The sequence below is a fragment of the Mesoplodon bidens genome (assembly GCF_964165515.1).
Source record: "Mesoplodon bidens genome assembly, chromosome: 15".
Classification (NCBI taxonomy): domain Eukaryota; kingdom Metazoa; phylum Chordata; class Mammalia; order Artiodactyla; family Ziphiidae; genus Mesoplodon; species Mesoplodon bidens.
This window is the reverse complement of record NC_138171.1, coordinates 65,630,886-65,649,986: the sequence shown is the minus strand read 5'-3', so window position 1 is coordinate 65,649,986 and position 19,101 is coordinate 65,630,886. Positions and strand designations below refer to the sequence as shown.

At 57.6% G+C, this 19,101-nt stretch overlaps 2 protein-coding genes across 10 annotated transcripts in view; one reads left to right on the top strand and one right to left on the bottom strand.

Annotated features, from left to right (window-relative positions):
- IFT140 (intraflagellar transport 140) overlaps window positions 1-19,101 on the bottom strand; it is a 70,791-nt gene that overhangs the window by 15,975 nt on the left and 35,715 nt on the right. For all 9 annotated transcript variants that reach the window (XM_081257686.1, XM_081257682.1, XM_081257688.1 and 6 more), the window contains one exon: window positions 16,381-16,580. In XM_081257686.1, the coding sequence (XP_081113812.1) occupies window positions 16,381-16,580 (200 nt within the window). The remainder of the gene's footprint in view (window positions 1-16,380; window positions 16,581-19,101) is intronic.
- TMEM204 (transmembrane protein 204) lies at window positions 130-14,372 on the top strand. The gene is made up of 3 exons (XM_081257698.1): window positions 130-956; window positions 5,590-5,745; window positions 13,626-14,372. The coding sequence occupies exons 1-3, from the start codon at window positions 680-682 to the stop codon at window positions 13,868-13,870; spliced, it is 678 nt and encodes a 225-aa protein (XP_081113824.1). The 5' UTR covers window positions 130-679; the 3' UTR covers window positions 13,871-14,372.

Here is a 19,101-nt window from a genome sequence, read left to right as displayed (position 1 = left end):
CCCTGCCTTTCCTATCAGGAAACACATCCTGTTAGTGTCTGGCTGCTATTTGTTGCAGTTGGCTACGCCCTCCAGCTCACCAAAAACAGCCTCAAAAACAACCATTTCCTCTCTGCTGAGAGACAGGGGGAAAACGCAGGCGCGAGGCACACACACACTCACTCACACACGCACGCGCATCCCTGCAGCAACCCGTTTGCTTTCCAGGACCAGCTGTTGGGTGGCGGAGGCACCGGGCAGGGGCTCAAGCAGCAGAGGCCCCAGTGGCTCACTTGTGCTGCTCCCAGCGGCCCTGCTCAGAGCCCTGCTCCGCACTGGTCCTGAGAGTGAGGCCCAGGCACCCGGCGTTGCTGCCTGCCTCGCAAGTGATTTCTGTTCTCTTCGCCTCCTCCTCCTCCCAGGAAGACGGCGCGCTCACGACTCTGGACTCTCGCTGGTGCCCCTGCTTCCTCCCCGGGATGGGCAGCTCCGAAGGCTTCAGCTCAGGCCTGGCCCTGCTCCAGGTGCAGGAAGGAGGGTAAGGAGGGCCGCGAGGCGGGCGCCTCCGCACCTGTCGCATGGGCCTTCCTGACACCTCCAAGCATGAGCGGTGATGTCCTCTAGCCACCCCTGGTGACAGCAGCTGACCGACTGGGACTGGGACTTTCTCCAAGACAAGGGGACGGCACCGCAGTCTGCGATGACTGTCCAGAAAGTGGTGGCCACGGCCGTGCTGGTGGCCCTCGTCTCTCTCATTCTCAACAACGCGGCGGCCTTCACCCCCAACTGGGTGTACCAGACGCTGGAGGACGGGCGCAGGCGGAGCGTGGGGCTGTGGCGGTCCTGCTGGCTGGACAGGGCCAGGGGAGGGCCAAGCCCGGGGGCCAGGCCCGGGCAGGCGGACGCGCGGGACTGCGAGGCCCTGGGCTGGGGCTCCGAGGCGGCAGGCTTCCAGGAGTCGCGAGGCACCGTCAAACGTAAGTCTGCTTATTTTCCTTCCTCCTTTAAAGTGGCTGTGGATGCGGGCACATCTGCTGACGGGTGATGGGTACTCTGCTCACAGGGGCAACCTTGGCTCTTGGGGACCCAAGCGAGCCCCAAGCTCCAAGCCCACCCTGCCCCGGCCCCTTTGGTACAGAATTCTTCCTGTGCAGGAGGGGGCTTTTTCTCTGCCGTCATGCATAGCTACAGTACGGATACATTAACCAAAGCAAGTAAAATATGTTTTTCCTGGTGGAAAATAAAGACTGTTAATGAGTAAAATAAACAAGAAGCTTAAAAACATGCGGCTGGGTTTGGACTTCATTCCACAGTTGTCAGGGTCGTTAAGGCAGTGAACAGCACAGAGGGAGACCCTCCAGGGACTGGCTGTAGGTGGGATGCCCAGGAGAGACTGGGAGACTGATAGCCTTCAGAAGGCAGAGAAGAGCCGACTCCTGCCAGCAGGGGCCTGGCTCCCTTCTGCCCAGTGGTCGTCTGGTTTGTCACATCCGGCGCAGGGTCCATTACAGCTCTGAAAGGTGGGAACTTGACTTTGAAAGCGGGGTAAGGTTTGAGTGTACGGGAGGGAAGGTTCATAAATATGAAATCGCTTGTCACCTAGCGTGTAGACACACGGCAACAGCAGCCGATGGGCAAAGGTCTCCCCAGTGACGACCCTTTAAAACTGCAGACAAGAGTCTAACACGTAGACCGCATCACCTGTTCTGAATACAACACTTGTCCTCAGGAAAACGTGGCTCTGGCCAGGCCTCTGCTGGCTGCTCCAGAGGGCACGCCTCACTCAACTCGGGCGTGATGGCCCTCAGAATCCTGACCCACGAGGGAATGGGAGTGGGGGGATGTTGCCTCCACTTCACAGGCAAAGAGACTGAGGCTTCAGGAGGCATGTGGCTCCGTTCAGGTCCCCGAGGGGACGCGACCCCGTCTTTGCACGTGGACCCTCTCGCAGCACAGCCTGGGGGTGTCTTCCATCAGCCAGCCCGCACCCCCCTTTGCAAGCAGAGAGCCACAACCTCCCTTAAAAAGAGCGGGGCTTCCCTGGTGGCGCAGTGGTTGAGAGTCCACCTGCCGATGCAGGGGACACGGGTTCGTGCCCCGGTCCGGGAAGATCCCACATGCTGCGGAGCAGCTGGGCCCGTGAGCCATGGCCGCTGAGCCTGCGCATCTGCAATGGGAGAGGCCACAACAGTGAGAGGCCCGTGTTCCGCAAAAAAACAAAACAAACAAAAAAGGGCAAAGAGCCTGAATGAATCAATGAGCTTCTGTGAGCTCTCAGACCAGGGGCCTGTGGGGGGCTGGGTAGGTCAGCTGAACTTGGGTCACTGTGACCTGCCGGTCAGACTGGTCCCTCTGGGCTCTGGGTCTGTCCTGAGGAGCAGTGAAAGCCAGTGACCGGGGCTGTAGCGTGGGCTCCGCGCAGGCCACGCCTTTCCCACCCCACAAGTGCACTGCACGCCCCCCCCACCACAGAGCAACCCCCCACCCCTGGGGAAGGCCCCACATCAGCCCAGCCCCTGCCCTGGGCTCAAGACCTCCAATGCCATGCAGGTGCCCCCTCCAGGCATCCGTCCCCCCGCCCCCTTGTTGAGCTGGGTCGGGTCAGGTCAGGCCAAGAAGACACAGGCCGGGACACTCTCTGCCTCCAGACCGCACAGCCACCCTGCCGCATGTCCTGAGCGCCCCGCTCACCTGCCCTCATTTGCTGTCCCTCCCTGACCACCTGATAAGCCCCCTGCACAACTTTTAAAACATCCTCCTGCCATAACACGGCATTTGTGGCAGCTGACCTTTAATGATGCCCTGAGCGTCAGAGGTTTTCCCAGAACAAGGGAAACGTCTTTGGAGCTTCTCGTGAACGAGGCTGAGACCAGGGAGAGGGGCTGGCAGATGTCTCACCAGCTCCCGGGGACCGAGCACTGTTGCCCTGGGGGTTCCGGCGCTGGGGGCTTCTGGCCTGGTTTCTGGGCTGCCCCCTTCAATCAAACCAGCTCTCATGCAAAACCCCAGCCCAGGCTTTGCCCCAGATGGTCCAGCCTCCAGCTGGGATAGGGACAGGCAGGAGGAGTGGGCGGCCTCGACCATGGAATCACCTCCGTCTGTCCATCCCGAGCCCCGTGTGGGGGTACCAAGGGGGCGAGACTCATGTTGCTTCACCCTAGAGATTCCAGACATGATGCAGGTGGCCAGTGCAGTTCTCAGGGACAGCAGCCATGCTCCTGCCCGCTCTGTGCCCAAGTCCTGGCAGAGCCCGCAGAGCCGAGCCAGAGCCACTTGGCACACCAGGCCAACACCACCATCCCCCAACGTAACAAGCTCTAGTGAGGGTGTCCCGAGCATGCTGGGTCAGGGGACGGCCCTGGGGCAGGCCCTCCAGCTGCCCCCATGTCACGACAGGTCCCGTCCTCGAGGACAGGGCCCTTCCCCCTCACTGGCACACTGGCTCACTGGGCTGGCTCACTGGGCGTGTGCGGCGGCCATGACTTTTGTTACTCATCAGGTGGGGGCCTGGGGGTACCTCACAGCCCAGGTCGGGGGCCAGTCTTGCTTCCTGACCCCCCTTCTCTCTGCCACTTTTCATCTCTCTAAGTTTTGTGCATTCTCTCGGGCACCTGTGTCCTTTCCCTGAAGCCAGGGGGACGTGAATAAACACGTAATTAAATCTCCTGGGGTGACCGCTGCTCTCTGTCTCCTGGGAGGCAGCCTCACAGGGCACTGGGGTGGGAAGGGGCACAGCGACTGTCCAGCCAGAAGACACTCATGGCCACGTTCTCATGGCTCCTCAAAACCCAGTGCTGCTGCCCAGGCCGCACACACAGCAAGTGTGAGGACCCGTCAAACGTCCAGGCTTGGTGGGTGCTAGTGAGGACCGGTCCCCTCTGGGTGGCTGGGAAAGGGGGCATGGCCAAGGGGAGAGTCCGCCGCCTCAGCCTTTACAGCCTCGGGCACCTGGGTACTAGGCAGTGGCCCAGCTCAACTGCTTGGAGGGTGGATTGCTGCCAGGGTGTGTGGCATGGGGCTGAGCACTCAGAGCCGCCGGGGCCACCAGGAGGGCAGGGCCTCGTGATGCCAGCACCAACACACTGCAGCGCAGACACTCCCGGCATGGCCAGCCCATTGGTGCACGTCTTTCCTTGCCTGAGAGGCTGGGCCCCAGAACCGGAAGGACATCCCTGGGCCCAGAATGGATCCCGGTTCTGTCCTGTGTTGTGAACACCCATCACATTTTAACAGCCCTCGTCTCTGAGGCCACCTCCACTTCCATACTCTATGACCTCTTAGAGTAGCAGGACCTTCTGTATGGGCGTTTGAAGGGTAAAAATTGTTGCAAAGAAAACAGCGTGAAAAAGGCAGGAAGAGTGTGATGAGCAGCAGCCTCCACGGAAAGCCAGCTGGTGTTCCAGAGTCTGTGGCCCGAGCAACCGGAGCCCCCGTGCTGACAGAGGAGCCGCGTGTCCTCCTGCTCCCACGTGTGGCCGCGGGGACCCGAGAAGACCTCGTGAGCAGCCAGGAAGATTTCTGCAAATCACGAGCGCTAGCAGCCCTGCCACCCCAGCCTTGGGGGAGAGGAGGAGTCTGAGCCCGTGTGCAGGGAGCCCGCTCTGTTCCCCGGCCCGGCCTCTGTCCTTTCTCCGAGTTGCTCCGGAGCTGCTGCCACACCACTGCCAGAAGCCCTGCGCTCACCAGGCTGCACCACCCACGCCCGGCTCCTTGTCTCCCTGAGTTTTAAAGGGTCAGGGTTCCCAGCAAGTGCAGCTATGTTTTGTGGTAACTTTGAAGACTACAGAACCCAGAACATGAGCGCTCGGTCACCCGGCAGTGAGGCCCACGGAGCGTGTGCGGCTGCGTAACGAGCAGGCGAGAGTGTCATGGGCAGCGTCAAGCCCTGGCAGAGGCGTCGTCCGTCCATCTGTCTGCCTGGGAATGCTCCTTGGCCCTCAGTGCCAGGCTGTCCTTCCAGAAGCCCTCTGCCCCTCCACCCTCAGGGCTGCTCTGACTTCGCAGCAGCCCGAGGCCCCTGCACCACAGTCCAGAGCCAGGCCTGGGATCTGGGAAGGGTGAGACCCCTCAAGCTCCGGACAGCAGGAGGGAGGCCAGGGGGAAGCAGGTCGAGACCCCTGGGCAGGAGGAGCTGACCCTCCGTGGCAGGAAGCGGCACAACGCCCCCACGAGACTCTGGACTCCACAAGCGCTAAATGTGAATGCCGCCTGCCCACAGAGCATGAATCAGACAGCACTGCACCTGAAGCCTGGGGGGCGGGGGCCACTTTTACAGCATGGAAGGACCACGGGGAAGGGGCCTGACTTCACAGCGGACGGCTTTGCCCTCCAGCACATGGGTGGGAAAGTTGACTCCCCTGATGGCCTCTCGATGACACCTCCACGGCCCCCACCTTTGCAGTCCAAGCATCGGGCTGCCCCATCCTCTTTCTGCCCTGTGTGCACAGCCTCCAAATGCCTTGCTCAGGGACCAGGGGCAGGTGGGGGCTGGGAAGGGAGTGGTGAGACTCGCTGAGACTGAGGGAGGAGTCCCGGGAGGGGCAGGCAGCCCAGTCTCGAGCGGCCTCGCCCGTGCTGACCGCCTGCTTCTCTCCCTCCGGCCCCTCACAGTGCAGTTCGACATGATGCGAGCCTGCAACCTGGTGGCCACGGCGGCACTTGCCGCGGGCCAGCTCACCTTCGTCCTGGGGCTGACGGGCCTGCCCCTGATGTCGCCTGATTCCCAGTGCTGGGAGGAGGCCATGGCCGCTGCGTTCCAGCTGGCAAGTAAGTATCCTCACCCGGGCCCCGGCCAGGCTGAGCAGCAGCATCCCCAGCTCTTGTCAGGGCTGGCAGGTCGGCTGTGGCTTCTAAAGTCATGGCGACCCCTGTGGGTCACGCTCCCACCCCACCCGTCACTGTGGGCAGCAGCAAAACAGAAATACACACAGGGGCGGAGCGCTGAGGTGCAACCAGATGTGTTTGTGTCTGTTTGCTCAAGGCCTCCCGGCCCTTCCCATCTAAGACAAGGTGCCGAGGCTCACGGTGACCTGCTTTGCTTTCCAAAGTCTTCGGCATCTGGTGTTTTCTTTGCCCCTCTGTAGCCTGTGTGGCAGGCGGCCTGGGTTCACGCTCCTCCCATGAGGGTGCAGCAGCCTGATGCAGGCACTTGGGCACGTGGGCAGAGGGGGGCGCCCTTCTGACCCCTCGCCTGCCTCCATGGCCTTCCTGGCTAACGGTTAGCAGACGGGGAGTTCTGGGCACACATGGTTCCCAGCCAGCGACCTGCACGCTCGGTTATAAATGCAGCTTCCTGGGGCCCGGCTTGGGTGAGCAGGGCCCTCCTGTAAGAAGCACAGACAAAGTGTGGAGGACCCCGCCAAGCACACAGGGATGCACATGCAACACCAGGGCCAGAAAAGCGTGATGGGGGCAGTGTAGGGGAGAGCAGCGAGGCCTTGGCCATCAGCGAACAATCCAGAAGCCACCTTGGTCTCTGGGGGGCGGACTGCAGGGTGAAATGGGGCAGGGCCTGGGCACACTGTAGTCTTCACAGGGCGAGTGCAGCAGCGCCGTGGATGATGAATGGAACTGTTCCAGGAGGCTCTGCACAACGGCTACGGAAGCCCCAAAGCATCTACCCGGCACCCCAGGGAGCGGAGGGGCGTCTGTGCTGGTTTCCCCTCTCCCTCTGCCTGCCTCACTGGCCCAGGTTTAACGATCACGGGAACCTGGGAGCTCAGGTTTCCTGCTGCCTACGGGGAAGGTCAGATGGGTGGCTGATGGGACAGAGGAAGGGCCAGGACGTCACCAGCCCACCGCCTGCCTCTCCGGCTCGGTGGAGAAGGCAGTGTCCCAACCATGAGGGTGCAGTTCCAACACACGCGGCGGGAGGAACGGCAGGAAATACGAGTGAATCACTTGGGGAATAATGGATCCTGGCCCTCATCGTCCAGGAGAAACACAATTTCCAGAATGCGGCTGACAGGCTGGCAGCACTCGTGCTGGAAAGTGCCGGGTGGGACTCGGAAACAGGCCCTGTTCACAGAAGGCCAGTCACTTCCCCGTGGCCGGGCAGGACGGAGGGCGTTGCCAAGGCCTAGGAAAGAGCGCAGGCTTTGATGTCAGGAGAACAGAACTGTGTCCGGCCCTACGGCTTACCAGCCATGTGAACGGGGCAAAGCCACACCTCAGTTCACCCAACTGCAAAATGGGGTAATGCCCACCCTGCCCAGGGCAATTCCGAGAGTTAACCAGGTACATGAAGCGGGACCTCGGACCTCCACCTCCTCCCTCCTCTAGGACTGTGAGGAAAAACACGGACATTCCAATGCCACACATGTAGGAAAATCACCCACCTGCCCTCTGCTGACCTTAGGGCTGTAAATCAAGCAGTTTCCTCGCCTCACTGAAACCACCCACCTCTCTCATGTGGGATCATCTGAAATTCCATCCCTTCAAGAAGGAAGTGGAAGATTTTGCAACGTGATTGGAAAAGCTGGATTAGAAACAGATATGTTAGTGGCATTAAAGGAATAAAAGTAACAGCTCTTGATTCTGAAAGTAACTCCTCTTAGCAGGATGATCAAATCCGTCATTGCATTTCTTAAGCAACTTCTTTGAGACACTTATTTAGAATTATTAGAAAAAATATTGTGGGTTTGGTGTCAAAACTGACATCTTACTTCCTGTAAACTCTTGTTTCAGAACAAAATATTGTTTCCAAATAACACACCAAAAAAATGGAAACGGGGGAACCCCCATTAACTAAAATCAAACTATCTTGCATCAATCGGTGGGGGTTGGGGGGCACTGCCGAAGGTCTGGGGGTCAGGGGCTGTTCTGGCCAAGTGGGGGCTGGGGGCACATGCTGCTTTCCTGAGTATTTCCAGGCCAGCACAGCCTCTGGAAAGGTTGGACCAGGCTCTGTCCAAAAACCGTCAGATAAGCAGAGGCCCACGGAAAAAGCCAGAAGCCCCGAGCAGCACCTGTGGCACTTCAGATGGTCCCTCTGCCTCCGCAGGCCCCCTCTCACCCTGGTGTCCGACGGTTACCCCCAGTGGGTCTGCTGTGCCCAAAAAGGAAATGCATTTGGCCCTGTTTAGACTTGTTTCATTGACAAACAGTACAGAACACAGCTCTGTGCCTTTCTTCTATCACACTGCTAATTTTAGAGTTAGGTTTTTTCCTGTGCTCTGGTCTGTTTTAAACAGTCAGGGAGAGACTGAAGGGCGCCAGGATATCCTGTCCCAGGAGGGGGAAATGCCTGCTGGTACCTGTTATGCAAGGGAACCTTGAGTCCCCAGTGCTGGGGCCAGAGGGTGGGCGGGGGGAGAGAGGTGCTCGTGAAGTGGGGGAAGCACACGGATTCCCCGGGAGGCCGGGACCAGCCGGAGAGCAACACCCCAGCGGGAGGAGACAGGAGGCCGGCCGCTTGCCCATTCATCCCACGGCCGTTTCTGGCCGTTTCCGCCACGCTTGCACGATGCCCAGCTCGGGTCTGTGAAAGGGCGGTCCCCGCTGCTCAGGGCTGTGGCTCCAAAGGACCCTGTCCCAGACGCCAGGGAGAACCCAGGAAACGCTGCTCTTGCAGAGCAACAACGTGACTACCAGCCGTTTCACCGGGTTTGCTCTATTGAACTCAGGCCACCACATGCAATAGTTTGCAATTTCTTTGCAGAATTTTCCAAGTGTGATTTTAATTTACCTTAAAGTTGAAAAAACTCCTTTCAGTCCCTTATTCCACCCCCACCCATAAGCTGAACACCCCGTGAAAGCACTGTGTTCGCTGGGGTCGCAGCAGCTGTCCGCCAGCCCTAGCCTGGCCCACCCCTCCTCAGACCCAGCAGGACGATTTCAAGAGCGGCATTTCATGGACCTTGTGGGCTTCACGTCTGTAGGCTTCCTCTCTCCACTTCTGGAAATCCTAAGACTTTTTCTTATGATGAAAAACTTACACCCTAAGGGCCGCTTACTCCGCGCCGTGAGAAAGCTGACTTTATCGTCCCAAAGGTCAGTCGGGGTGATGCACAGTGTCTGTCTTGGCAACTCGTGAGCTGGTGGGGATCATGCTGTTCTCGCAAACCTGCTCACAGGAACGTACCACATTCTGTGCTTTACTATAAAGCAGCACTTGGCTTGGGCCAGACACTTCGCTTTCCTGTCTTCTGAGCCCACTTCCCAAGCCCAGTCCTGCCCCCGCACCCTGGGGAGAGTGTCACCTTCTCCTTTCCTAGACTCTCTCCCTAAGGGGGAGGCACTTGTCCCCACCTTCTGCTGCTCACAGCTGAGCCTCGAGTGCTCCGTAGACGTTCTGGGGCCTTGGCCAGCGCTGCCCCGTGGATGCTGAGGCAGGTGTGCTGCTTGAGGGCTCAGGGCTCAGCCACATGGCCTTCCCACCCGTGGGCCCTGTGTGTGCTTGATGGCCACTCCAGAGGAAGGCCTGTGACCACCGGTGGAGCCCTGGGAAGCCGGCAGGAAGGAAGAGTGGAGAGGGCGCTGTGAACCACAGCGCCACAGCCGCCGGCTCACAGAAAGGGGCTATTTGCTTTGGAAACAACAAGTTCATGAGGACGGAATTGAATCCACGTGCAGAACTCCGTGCATTTGCTAAAAACTCTCCCCTTAGAATCGTTTCTGTACAAACAGCGATGTTACTGAAAAATTCAGGAGAAAGGGGACCTGAACGTCAGGAGAATGGAGAAACCGCACTTCAGGCTGGCTGTGGCGAGAGGACCTTATCAAAGTAAAAGGCCAGTTTGATTTCAGGAGGATGTGCCCACACGGCCAGCGGAGGCAGCCGCCGCCTCTCCGCGTCTCTGTGGCTTTCCGCCATTGCCGCGTGGCGCATGCTTGGTCCCTATGTCCCATGCATCTGCTCAGGCCACACCGCCCCCGCTGGCCCAGGGCAGAGTCCACGTGCCCCTGAGCCAGCCCCACTGTGACATCCACCCACGGCCCAGCACCTGGGCCCACTGTTCCAGTCAGTTCTTTGTATTTTCCTGCTGCAGGAATAAATGTATTTTTTTTTATGTTAGGGAAGCATATCCCTTCTCTGACTGTACGTGTTCCAAGTTGAACTAAGATAAAGCAAAAGACAACACTGGTCTTGACACAAAGTCACATCGATGTAAATTTTGTTAACCTTTTTTTACACTGCGGTACAGAACTAGACTTCTCCTTCCTGCTTCTCTTGGGAAAAAAACAACCAGCAAGAAGGTGCAGCCTCTGAGAGACGCTGGCTGGAGAAGGAGCACCTCGATGCTTGAAACCCGTCCACACTGCTCACTGCTGGATGCTAGAAAAATCATTTTCAAGACAAAGCACGAGACGGGTGGACTCGGCCTGTTCATTTCACTCTGTAAAAAGTCCCTCCGAGGGCTTCCCCGGTGGCGCAGGGGTTGAGAGTCCGCCTGCCAATGCAGGGGACACGGATTCGTGCCCCAGTCCAGGAAGATCCCACGTGCCGCGGAGCGGCTAGGCCCGTGAGCCATGGCCGCTGAGCCTGTGCGTCCGGAGCCTGTGCTCCGCAACGGGAGAGGCCACAACAGTGAGAGGCCCGCGTACTGCAAAATAAAAAAAAAAAAGTCCCTCCGAGAGGCTCTGCGCTCACCCGGCCTGTCACCCCCACCACTCTTCCCGCTGTGTTTGCAGACATGGGTGGCTGTGCCCAGCTGTCTGTTCACGTGTGAATTCACACTTCTTTCATCTGTGACATAAGAAAGAGTCTTCTCCATTGTAGGCCATACAGCTGAACATACGGAGGAAGTTAATAAGCTGAGTAGAACGGCAACAAAGCAACAGCCTGCACTGTTTCCAAAAAAACGGACGATGTGATCTTAAGAACCATAAGTAGTCCTGACGCTGGCAAGTGGGTGGGTGTTCCCCGCCAGGAGGGAGCAGCGCCTCCCCCACCCCCACCCCCACAGCCCTCATCCTAAATGGGGGCGCCTGGATCAACAGGTGGGTGACTGCCCAACTGAGTGCTCAGGGGCCAGGACAGGAGGACGGGAGGCGCCCTCCCGCCAGGCAGATGGAGCTCAGGACGGCGGCGCCAGGAAAGGCAGGGGGACCAGCGCGCAGCGTGAGGAAACTCAAGGCCAGGCGTGTCTTGAGGGCCGGGAGACGCTAAAGCATGTCCTCTACGGCCTCCACAGGGCGACCAGCACAGCCGTGGGAACGTGGCAACGAAAGGCACGTGGCCAGAGTCATGACACGCTTTTGGAAGTACTTGTTAATAGAAGACTGTAAAGTTAGTTTGCACTTCTAGAATATTCTAACTGCCTTACTATGAACCTTATGTACAAAGGACTCAGGAGACACACAAGTGACGCCGAGAAGCCCATGTGCGCTGCCTCCGGCCCCGGTCAGTGGTGGCCACGCGTTGGCCGGGCCTGTCTGAACTGAGCACAGAGCAGCCGTGTCCCCCCCGTGGCCCGTGGCCCAGCACCTCGTCTCCGAGGACACGCATTTCAGATGCTCTGATGTGGGGTCCCAGTCATGTTTCCTGTGACCTGTGACAAGCAGGGTCTCACTCGGGTGCAGTCCTGGGAGTGGGTCACGGGTCCCAGGGCCATATGTGTGCCCTGCTGGTGTGCCCCGTGCTTTCCTCAGTCAGGCCGTGTCCAGCTCGGGGTCTCACAATTCCCAAGTCTCCACTGGATGGCCCTGTAGTAAATTCAAGGTCTTCTGTTCTCAGTGACGCAAACCAACCCCATGTCAGACAGCCGATGGCCCTGGAGGCTGTGCGGAGGCCCAGTTCCTTCGCCCGTTCCCTTCTGATGGACGATGCTGCAGATCTGTGCTGAGGCCAGGAGGCTGGTCCATGTGGCCTGTTGCTCCTCCGACCCCACTCCCCCGAGATCATCAAACTCCTTGGCTAGGTGGCCCAGGGAGCCCCGCCCTCTGCTCTGGTGACCAGGGTGAGTCCATTTCTTGGAACCCAACATGCCTGAGGAGGACAAAGGCCCTCGGGGGCCCAGCGTGGTCCAGACAGGACTCCCAGCCCCTCCTGGACTTGTCTCGTCCCCTGCCCTGGGCTCTGGCCAGGCTGAACTGCCCGCTGCAGCCCCTCCACCTGCCCTGCACTGTGACATCTGCACATCTGTTCATGCTGGTCCCCCACTCCCTGTGGCCTCCTGGCTTTCCTCAGGAAACCAGATCATGTATGACCTGGCGTGGCCCCGGAGCAAAGGGCAGCAGTGATGCCCGCTGACAATTCTAATAGCTGTGTCATGACTTAGTGCCGGGGCACAGGCTGGAGTTTTCTAGAAACACAAGCATTCTGGAAGCATTTCTGCGTCTTCCAGAAAGTATGAATTAAACATTTAACTGCCCCGGTCGTGTCCTAAACAATGGTGACGGTGACTAATCCCTGTGCTAATTCTCTATGGTACTTTGTGGAGCTTTTTATACACGGAAAGCTTCACGATGCTTCCTTTCTGTTAAAAATAACTAATTCTGTTTCTCATGCACACTGGCGAAAAGAAACTTCTGGCATTCCTCTCTCCCAGCTAGGAGTACATCCTCTGCCCACGATTTTGTGCCACCGAGTTTTGCATTAGTGAGGGAAGGAATTAGGACCTGTGTTTTGTGTAATGCAGATGAAAGTACTTTATGTGTTCCCTTGTTTTCACTATGTCTTTGGGCATTTTTTGCCAGCCAGGGAGCTTGTTGTGCCTTCTTTCAACAAGACTCAGAAGGACGGGGTGGGATGGGGCGATGGGAGCGAGGCCTCTGCCCCGTCCCAGCCATCAGGGGTTCCAGCCCAGATTCAGACCTGAACTGTTTCAAACATCAGTGCCCTGTTAGCCTAGCTGACAGATCTTGGGTGCGAAATCCTGGTTTTCTTATTGTAAGAACTAATAAAATCAAGTCTTTGGAGCTCCTTAAAGGTACAACGATGGAAGTGATGATGTGACGGTATTAACAGCTGACCGAGGGGACACGGCCGACTTAACTGAGTCCACACAGGACGCTGCGCACAGTCCTGGGCCCCCCGTGTCACCTGGAGAGAGGGGACGGAGGGAGACCCGCAGGGGACTGGGTGGGTGAGGGGGATATTCTAGAACCAGCCGAGTCTATTCAGCCACAGTCCGGCTCCCCCCGCACTCCCCCCACCCCGAATGTGCAGGCCCTCCGCCATCTCAGGTTTTGAAAGAAAATATTTCCTCTGGAAGCAAACACTAAGAATAAGAAAACTCTTAAAAACAGGAATTCAAACCAGGTTAAATACAAATCTGAGTTGTTTCAAGGTAAGACTTAGAAAATATCTGCGTTTGCTTTCACTTTGAGTGAATTAGGCGTTTATAAGCCAGAGCGGACCTTCCACGGAGTTACCGCTGGACTGTTCGGGGTGAGGAAGTGGGTGTCAGTGTCACCTCCATGGGGAGGGCGGCCAAGGAAGTGGCCTGACACCTGCCAGGTCACAGGAAGCATGTGAGCCCCTATGACCATCCAGGGTCAGGATTGAGCAGATGCCCCCCGCAACAGCCACCAGACCCAAAAGTCCCATAAAATTCAGCTCGACCCCAAGGCACCAGCACCGAGTGGAGCTGGGCTTTCAGCCCCAGGAGGACAGGGTTGGGTGGGAGGAGAAGCAGGAGTGGCCCCACGGCTGGACCCGCGGCCTCCTCTGCTCCCTGTCTCACCCTGTCCTTCGTCCGCAGGTTTTGTTCTCGTCATCGGGCTGGTGACGTTCTACAGAATCGGCCCATACACCAACCTGTCCTGGTCTTGCTACCTGAACATCGGGGCCTGCCTGCTGGCCACCCTGGCCGCGGCCATGCTCATCTGGAACGTCCTGCACAGGAGGGAGGACTGCATGGCCCCCCGTGTCATCGTCATCAGCCGCTCCCTGACCGCACGCTTCCGCCGCGGGCTGGACAACGACTACGTGGAGTCGCCGTGCTGAGGGCGGCGGGAGGCCACTCGGGGCTCCATCCACCGCAGGGACCATCTGGGAAGCAGGACGCTGCCTGCGCGGCTTCCCGTGAGAGCACACGTACGACACGCATTCACTACGTTATACACGAACACAGGGCGTGACCACGTACCGGCTGCGTCCCACCCCCACCCCCCCAACCCCGCCACGGCCCACTTCACGCTCGCGCACGTCCTGTCCTGGAGACCAGCTCCGGAGAGGCACGTCCGGGATGGCAGCCGCCTCGCTCTCCGCCCTGGCCCGGGAGTAATTTATTCTGTATCTGCCAAGAGGGGCGTCCTGGGTCATATTTACTTTGATAAAGCAAAACACAGAGAAGAGTTCTGAACTGTCTGTGATCTTCCTCCAGGGACTCAGAATTTACAGTCAGATGGTTACGGCTTTACAACAGAATTGTGTTAGTGATGTCCATTTACTCCTGATTATCTTCCTAAGTTAAAATAAAACACAAACCTCTTACCACGGTTTAAAACTTGTGTTTTATCCATTATACTGCCACGTGGTGAAGGAATATGGCTTATTCTTCTGTAGCTTTGTGGGTCAGCAGTCAGAGAAGGGCTGACACGTTTTACAGGCCCGGGGGCAGAGTGCTGGGGACCACTCATGGCTCACTCATGTTTCCGTTCAGAAGTCCCTGTTTCTACAGACCCTAAGCGCTGGCCGGACAACGGCAGGTCCACAGTTGGCACAGTATGAAGGAAAAAGTCTACTGGCTTAAAAAATTTCAGAGATTGATTCACTTTTTTCCCTAGAAAACTCTTCAATGCATCCAGCCAAACTTGGTGGGCTACAGAAGACCTTCCCAGCACCAGCCTGGTGCCAGCAGCCCTGGACCTGACTCCGTAGCAGGGACTAAGCCCCAGGCTGAACACAAGCACCTAAGAGCTGCCTCAGGGGCTCAAAACCAGCCCACGTCTCCCAGGACTGGGCTGGGTTGCCCAGCCACACCTGCAAGGACAGTCCCCTGAGAGCGCAGCTGCTTGTTCCCGTGCCACCTGGCGGTGGGAAGCGCATCATCCAGCCCAGGAAACGAGGGACGGTGGTGGGCACCGTGCAAAGTCCATGGTGTGGGGGTGATCACTGTCTGGCTGCTGCCCCCACACTAGGCCAACCCTCTAAGAAACATTCAGCTTTGCTACCTCCACCTCCCAGACGATGTGCGGTGACCAGTCTGGAATTCGAAGGCCACGCTGCCCCAGGAATTTGTCTTTAGTCAGAGCAAGAGGTAGATCTGGTTGTTGCTTTAAAAAAACATAAAGCAACGGAGAATGACTTAAAAGCACGTCTGGGCTGACCATGGATGTAAGCGCAGCTCAGGGCAGAGGTACAGCCGGCACACTAGGTGGACCCAAAGGGCTGCCCTTCCTCCCCCGGGCACCTCAAGCTGTACAGTCTCAGCAGTGTTACGTACACGACTACATATACTGCATGGGCCATGTGCTCACCTATGGTCTGTGATCGAGTTCCTATGAAATGGAGAGTGCCTCCAGCCACTCTTCACTTCCCTGATCAAAAGCCTCTTGCCCACCTGCAGCAGGGAAAAGCCCCTCTGCTGTGGACCAAGACCAGGTCTCAGGCTGCTGGGAACATGCTTCTGGGAGACCCATCACTGCAGACAAGGGCTGCTGGAGTGCCCTAACTCCCGTCCTCCTCTTCCCACTTGAATTTCACCCTTCAATAGTTTTTATACTCTTTGGCAATTAAAATCTGTCAAATGCTCCTGAGAAGCTCTGAATTCTCACAGGCACAGAGAGGAAGCTGCTTATAGGTAGCCCTTGATTGACAACTTAGAGCAATTTTAATTGCATTTTGCCTGCCATTTTGAGAGTTTACTATCAAAACCTTTTCTGTTTAGGGCTTCCCTCGTGGCACAGTGGTTAAGAATCTGCCTGCCAATGCAGGGGACACGGGTACAAGCCCTGGTCCGGGAAGATCCCACAATGCCGCGGAGCAACTAAGCCCCGTGTGCCACAACTACTGAGCCTGTGTGCCACAACTACTGAAGCTCGTGCGCCTAGAGCCCGTGCTCTGCAACAAGAGAAGCCACTGCAATGAGAAGCCTACGCACCGCAAGGAAGAGTAGGCCCCGTTCACCACAACTAGAGAAAGCCCGTGTGCAGCAACGAAGACCCAACGCAGCCAAAAACAAAAAACACTTTTCTGTTTAGCGCAATTATTCCTGGACAGACAGATGTTATAAATATTTAGCAACTGCAGAACTTTCAACTAGGAAGTGTCCACTGTAAAGTAAATCAAAACAACTAAATCACAGCCCATGAGACACCGAGCATCGCGAGGCCAGCCAGGTGCCCATATACAACCGGGTTTCCACCAGCACCAGCATCTCCTTGAGTGAAAACCCATGAGACACCAGGAACGCCAAGAAGAGTCAGCGACGATGAGACTCGCGGGGAGGGAAGAGACCCGAAGGAGGGCCACAGGGAGTTGGGCACGGCACACCTCGCGAGCAGAACCCTCACCTCTTGATGAGCTTGATGGACCGGAAGGCTTCGTCCATGTCCCCGACAGCCAGGAAGAAGGTGAAGTTGAGCATGGCATCCCGCGTGGGCTTGTCACAGTCTTCTAGCCCCACGAAGTCCCGCAGGGGCCTCCTGCCCACCGTCTGGGGGATGTGCTGGGACCCGGACTCCACCTGGTCCTCGAGGTCCACTTCTCCTGGCTGAACGACAAAGGGCACTGTTTATTTGTGGATCCCTGCAAAGCCAGGGCCCACACCGGGTCTCTCCCTGGGGGTACTCGTCAGCTGCGGGGACCCTCTGCACACAGACCCCATATTCAGCAATGCTCTCGGCAAACACAACACACGTCTGCAGGCCCCTTGAAGTTACCAGAACTTGGGGCTCTGGCTTCAGACAGCGGGTGACGCAGGCTGTTGACACACAGGGACCTGCCGGCCGCTAAGGCACTAACATCAGCTGCTCAACAGCCGTGAACAGGTGCGAAAATCCCTACCTCCCAAGGCCGTTTGTAAAATTCCTAGAAAGAGCTTTTACTATCAAGTCAGACCTGTGTACATGTGCAGAGGGTATTAAAGTCGATGCCAGCATCACTGCAGGTAGAAGTTTCCAAAATGTAACCTGGATTAGTGGTGGTGAGCCCTCTGCTGGTGCTTCTCAGAACCTTCACCTAGTGCAGGCCCCCCCCCGCCACACCCTCCCATGCAGGCAGAGGAAGGAAATCCTGTGGTCCCAGCACAAGCACAGTTTAGTGCACTGTCTGGACCATGACTTCTGCACCAGCTCCAGCCACAAATCCTTCTTAAGTCCACTTCCCTCCTCCCAGCTAGACGGGGTTCCATGCCCTCCACTCGCCCCTGGGCTGGACCCGCACACACCCACCTCGGTCTCCCACCTGGCTTGCTCTCTCTCTGCAGCGTCCATTCATCTGATTACACAGGCTCCCCCATGTAAAGAGAGGTCATGATCCACCTCCTTGGATCCCACTCCCCCACCATGGCAGTTTTGTATCTGCTGTGACTCTGACTCCTTCACCACCTGCCTCTGACTCAGTTCCCAGCAGCTCCTGTGTCACGGATCCTTCTGAAGTTCAACTGTAGCCCCCAACTTTGGGGTCACTTGATCTGGGCCTTGAAACCCTGGTAGGATTCATCAGACCTAGGTGTGGACGCGGAGACCCTCCAGGCACAGAGCAGAGCATAAGCAGAGGCCTGGAGCAGCCCTGGTCAGGGTCTGTGGCCGAGTGGCCGGGTCACATCCGGCGGGAAGCTGAGTCCTCAAGTTTGGGCTGATTTTGCAGAGTGGGAAACCTTCAGAAAATGTGGACACAAAAACCATGGTGGGGGGCACTTGCTGTCTGCTGTGGTTTCACAAATCACGAGACAGCAGCCTGACCTCCGTCAGCCTTGCTGTGGGTCTGATGCCCCGTCCTCATTAGAGCCCTGCTCCCCGCAAGCACATGCGGGAATTCTCACAAAAACAAGTGCACCCGTGGTCACGGCTCATGGTGCCCCCTGCCTGCATTCGCCTTGGGTTCTGCTCTCGAGGGGATGAGCCACCTGCCCTGGACACACGTGGGAGCTGGAGGCCCAGGGCTGTTCGACTGACACCACACCCTTGAGTGTGCGGACGGGAACCTCGGGACGCCAGGCGCTTCAGGGAAACAGGCTGAGTGGGCCCCTCCTCTCCCGCACTGAGAGATCAAATGAATAAGACTTCCTGTGTTGCAAACACAGGTAAGTGAAATACTTCCTCACCGCAAGCATCAGGAGACAAGACTGTTCGTGCTGCCCTAACGAGGAGCTGACGCCGTGCCAGGCCCCCGACAAAGCTGGAGCATGTGAGGCGGGAGGTGTCAGCACACAGACAGCTGTCGCTTAAAACAAAGAAAACCACATCTTGGGGCAACTGCAAAGCTCAGGTAACAGGGAGGAGCATCACCCAGGCCTCTGCTGGGCCAACAGCTCCGAGTGGGCGCTCGGGGGGAAGAGAGCTGAGGGGCTGGCAGAGGGGAGGACGGTGCTCAGACTGCGGGAAACAAGCCCAGGCGTGAAGACGTGGGAAATGCCCAAGAGAGGGAGTTCAAAGGCTGTCCCTACGTTTTGAGTCTCAAATCAAAGAGAAATGAAAACGTATAAAAGCACTAAATAAGAATGAAATTCAGAAAAATGCTGGTCTGGAGGCACTGGTCTATTCAAAAGAGGTAACTCAGAAAACCTGCATGGACGGAGCGCAGGGGCTCCTGGAATCGAAACCACACAGCCTCACAAAGTTCACTGCATCGAATCACAAGTCAAAATGCCGAAAAGACTATTCGCTGCTGACCTCGATGGCTGGGGATACTGTTCCCAGGGGCAACCCTGGCCTGTGGTCTCAGGGGGGCACGTTGCATGAGGGCTTCAGCACAGCCTGAGACCCACAGACCCACACGGCTCGCCCTTGACAGTCACAGAACAAAGAGCAGACAGCCCACCCTGGGCCTTCCTGCCAAACCTCTTCAGGTCAGTAATAACTCTGGCAGGGGCCCGGGGAGACCTGAGTCCTGGCTTCTGAGCAGACAGCCGTTCACACAGGCAAGGGGCCTCAGCTCCGGAGCCGGCAGAGATAGCCAAGCTCAGATGGCATGTCCGCCATCTCTGGGGGTCCTCTGGGGTCTGCCCTTACCTCTGGCTAAAAAAGGAACACTTGCTAACTGCAGAAAATACAGAGTTCACGTTTAGGGTT

Excerpts from the sequence above, each read along its gene's own strand:
- TMEM204 (XM_081257698.1), top strand. The coding sequence starts at position 680 with ATGACTGTCCAGAAAGTGGTGGCCACGGCCGTGCTGGTGGCCCTCGTC. Across the intron at positions 957-5,589 it reads GTCGCGAGGCACCGTCAAAC|TGCAGTTCGACATGATGCGA; the intron begins GTAAGTCTGCTT and ends GGCCCCTCACAG. Across the intron at positions 5,746-13,625 it reads CGCTGCGTTCCAGCTGGCAA|GTTTTGTTCTCGTCATCGGG; the intron begins GTAAGTATCCTC and ends CTTCGTCCGCAG.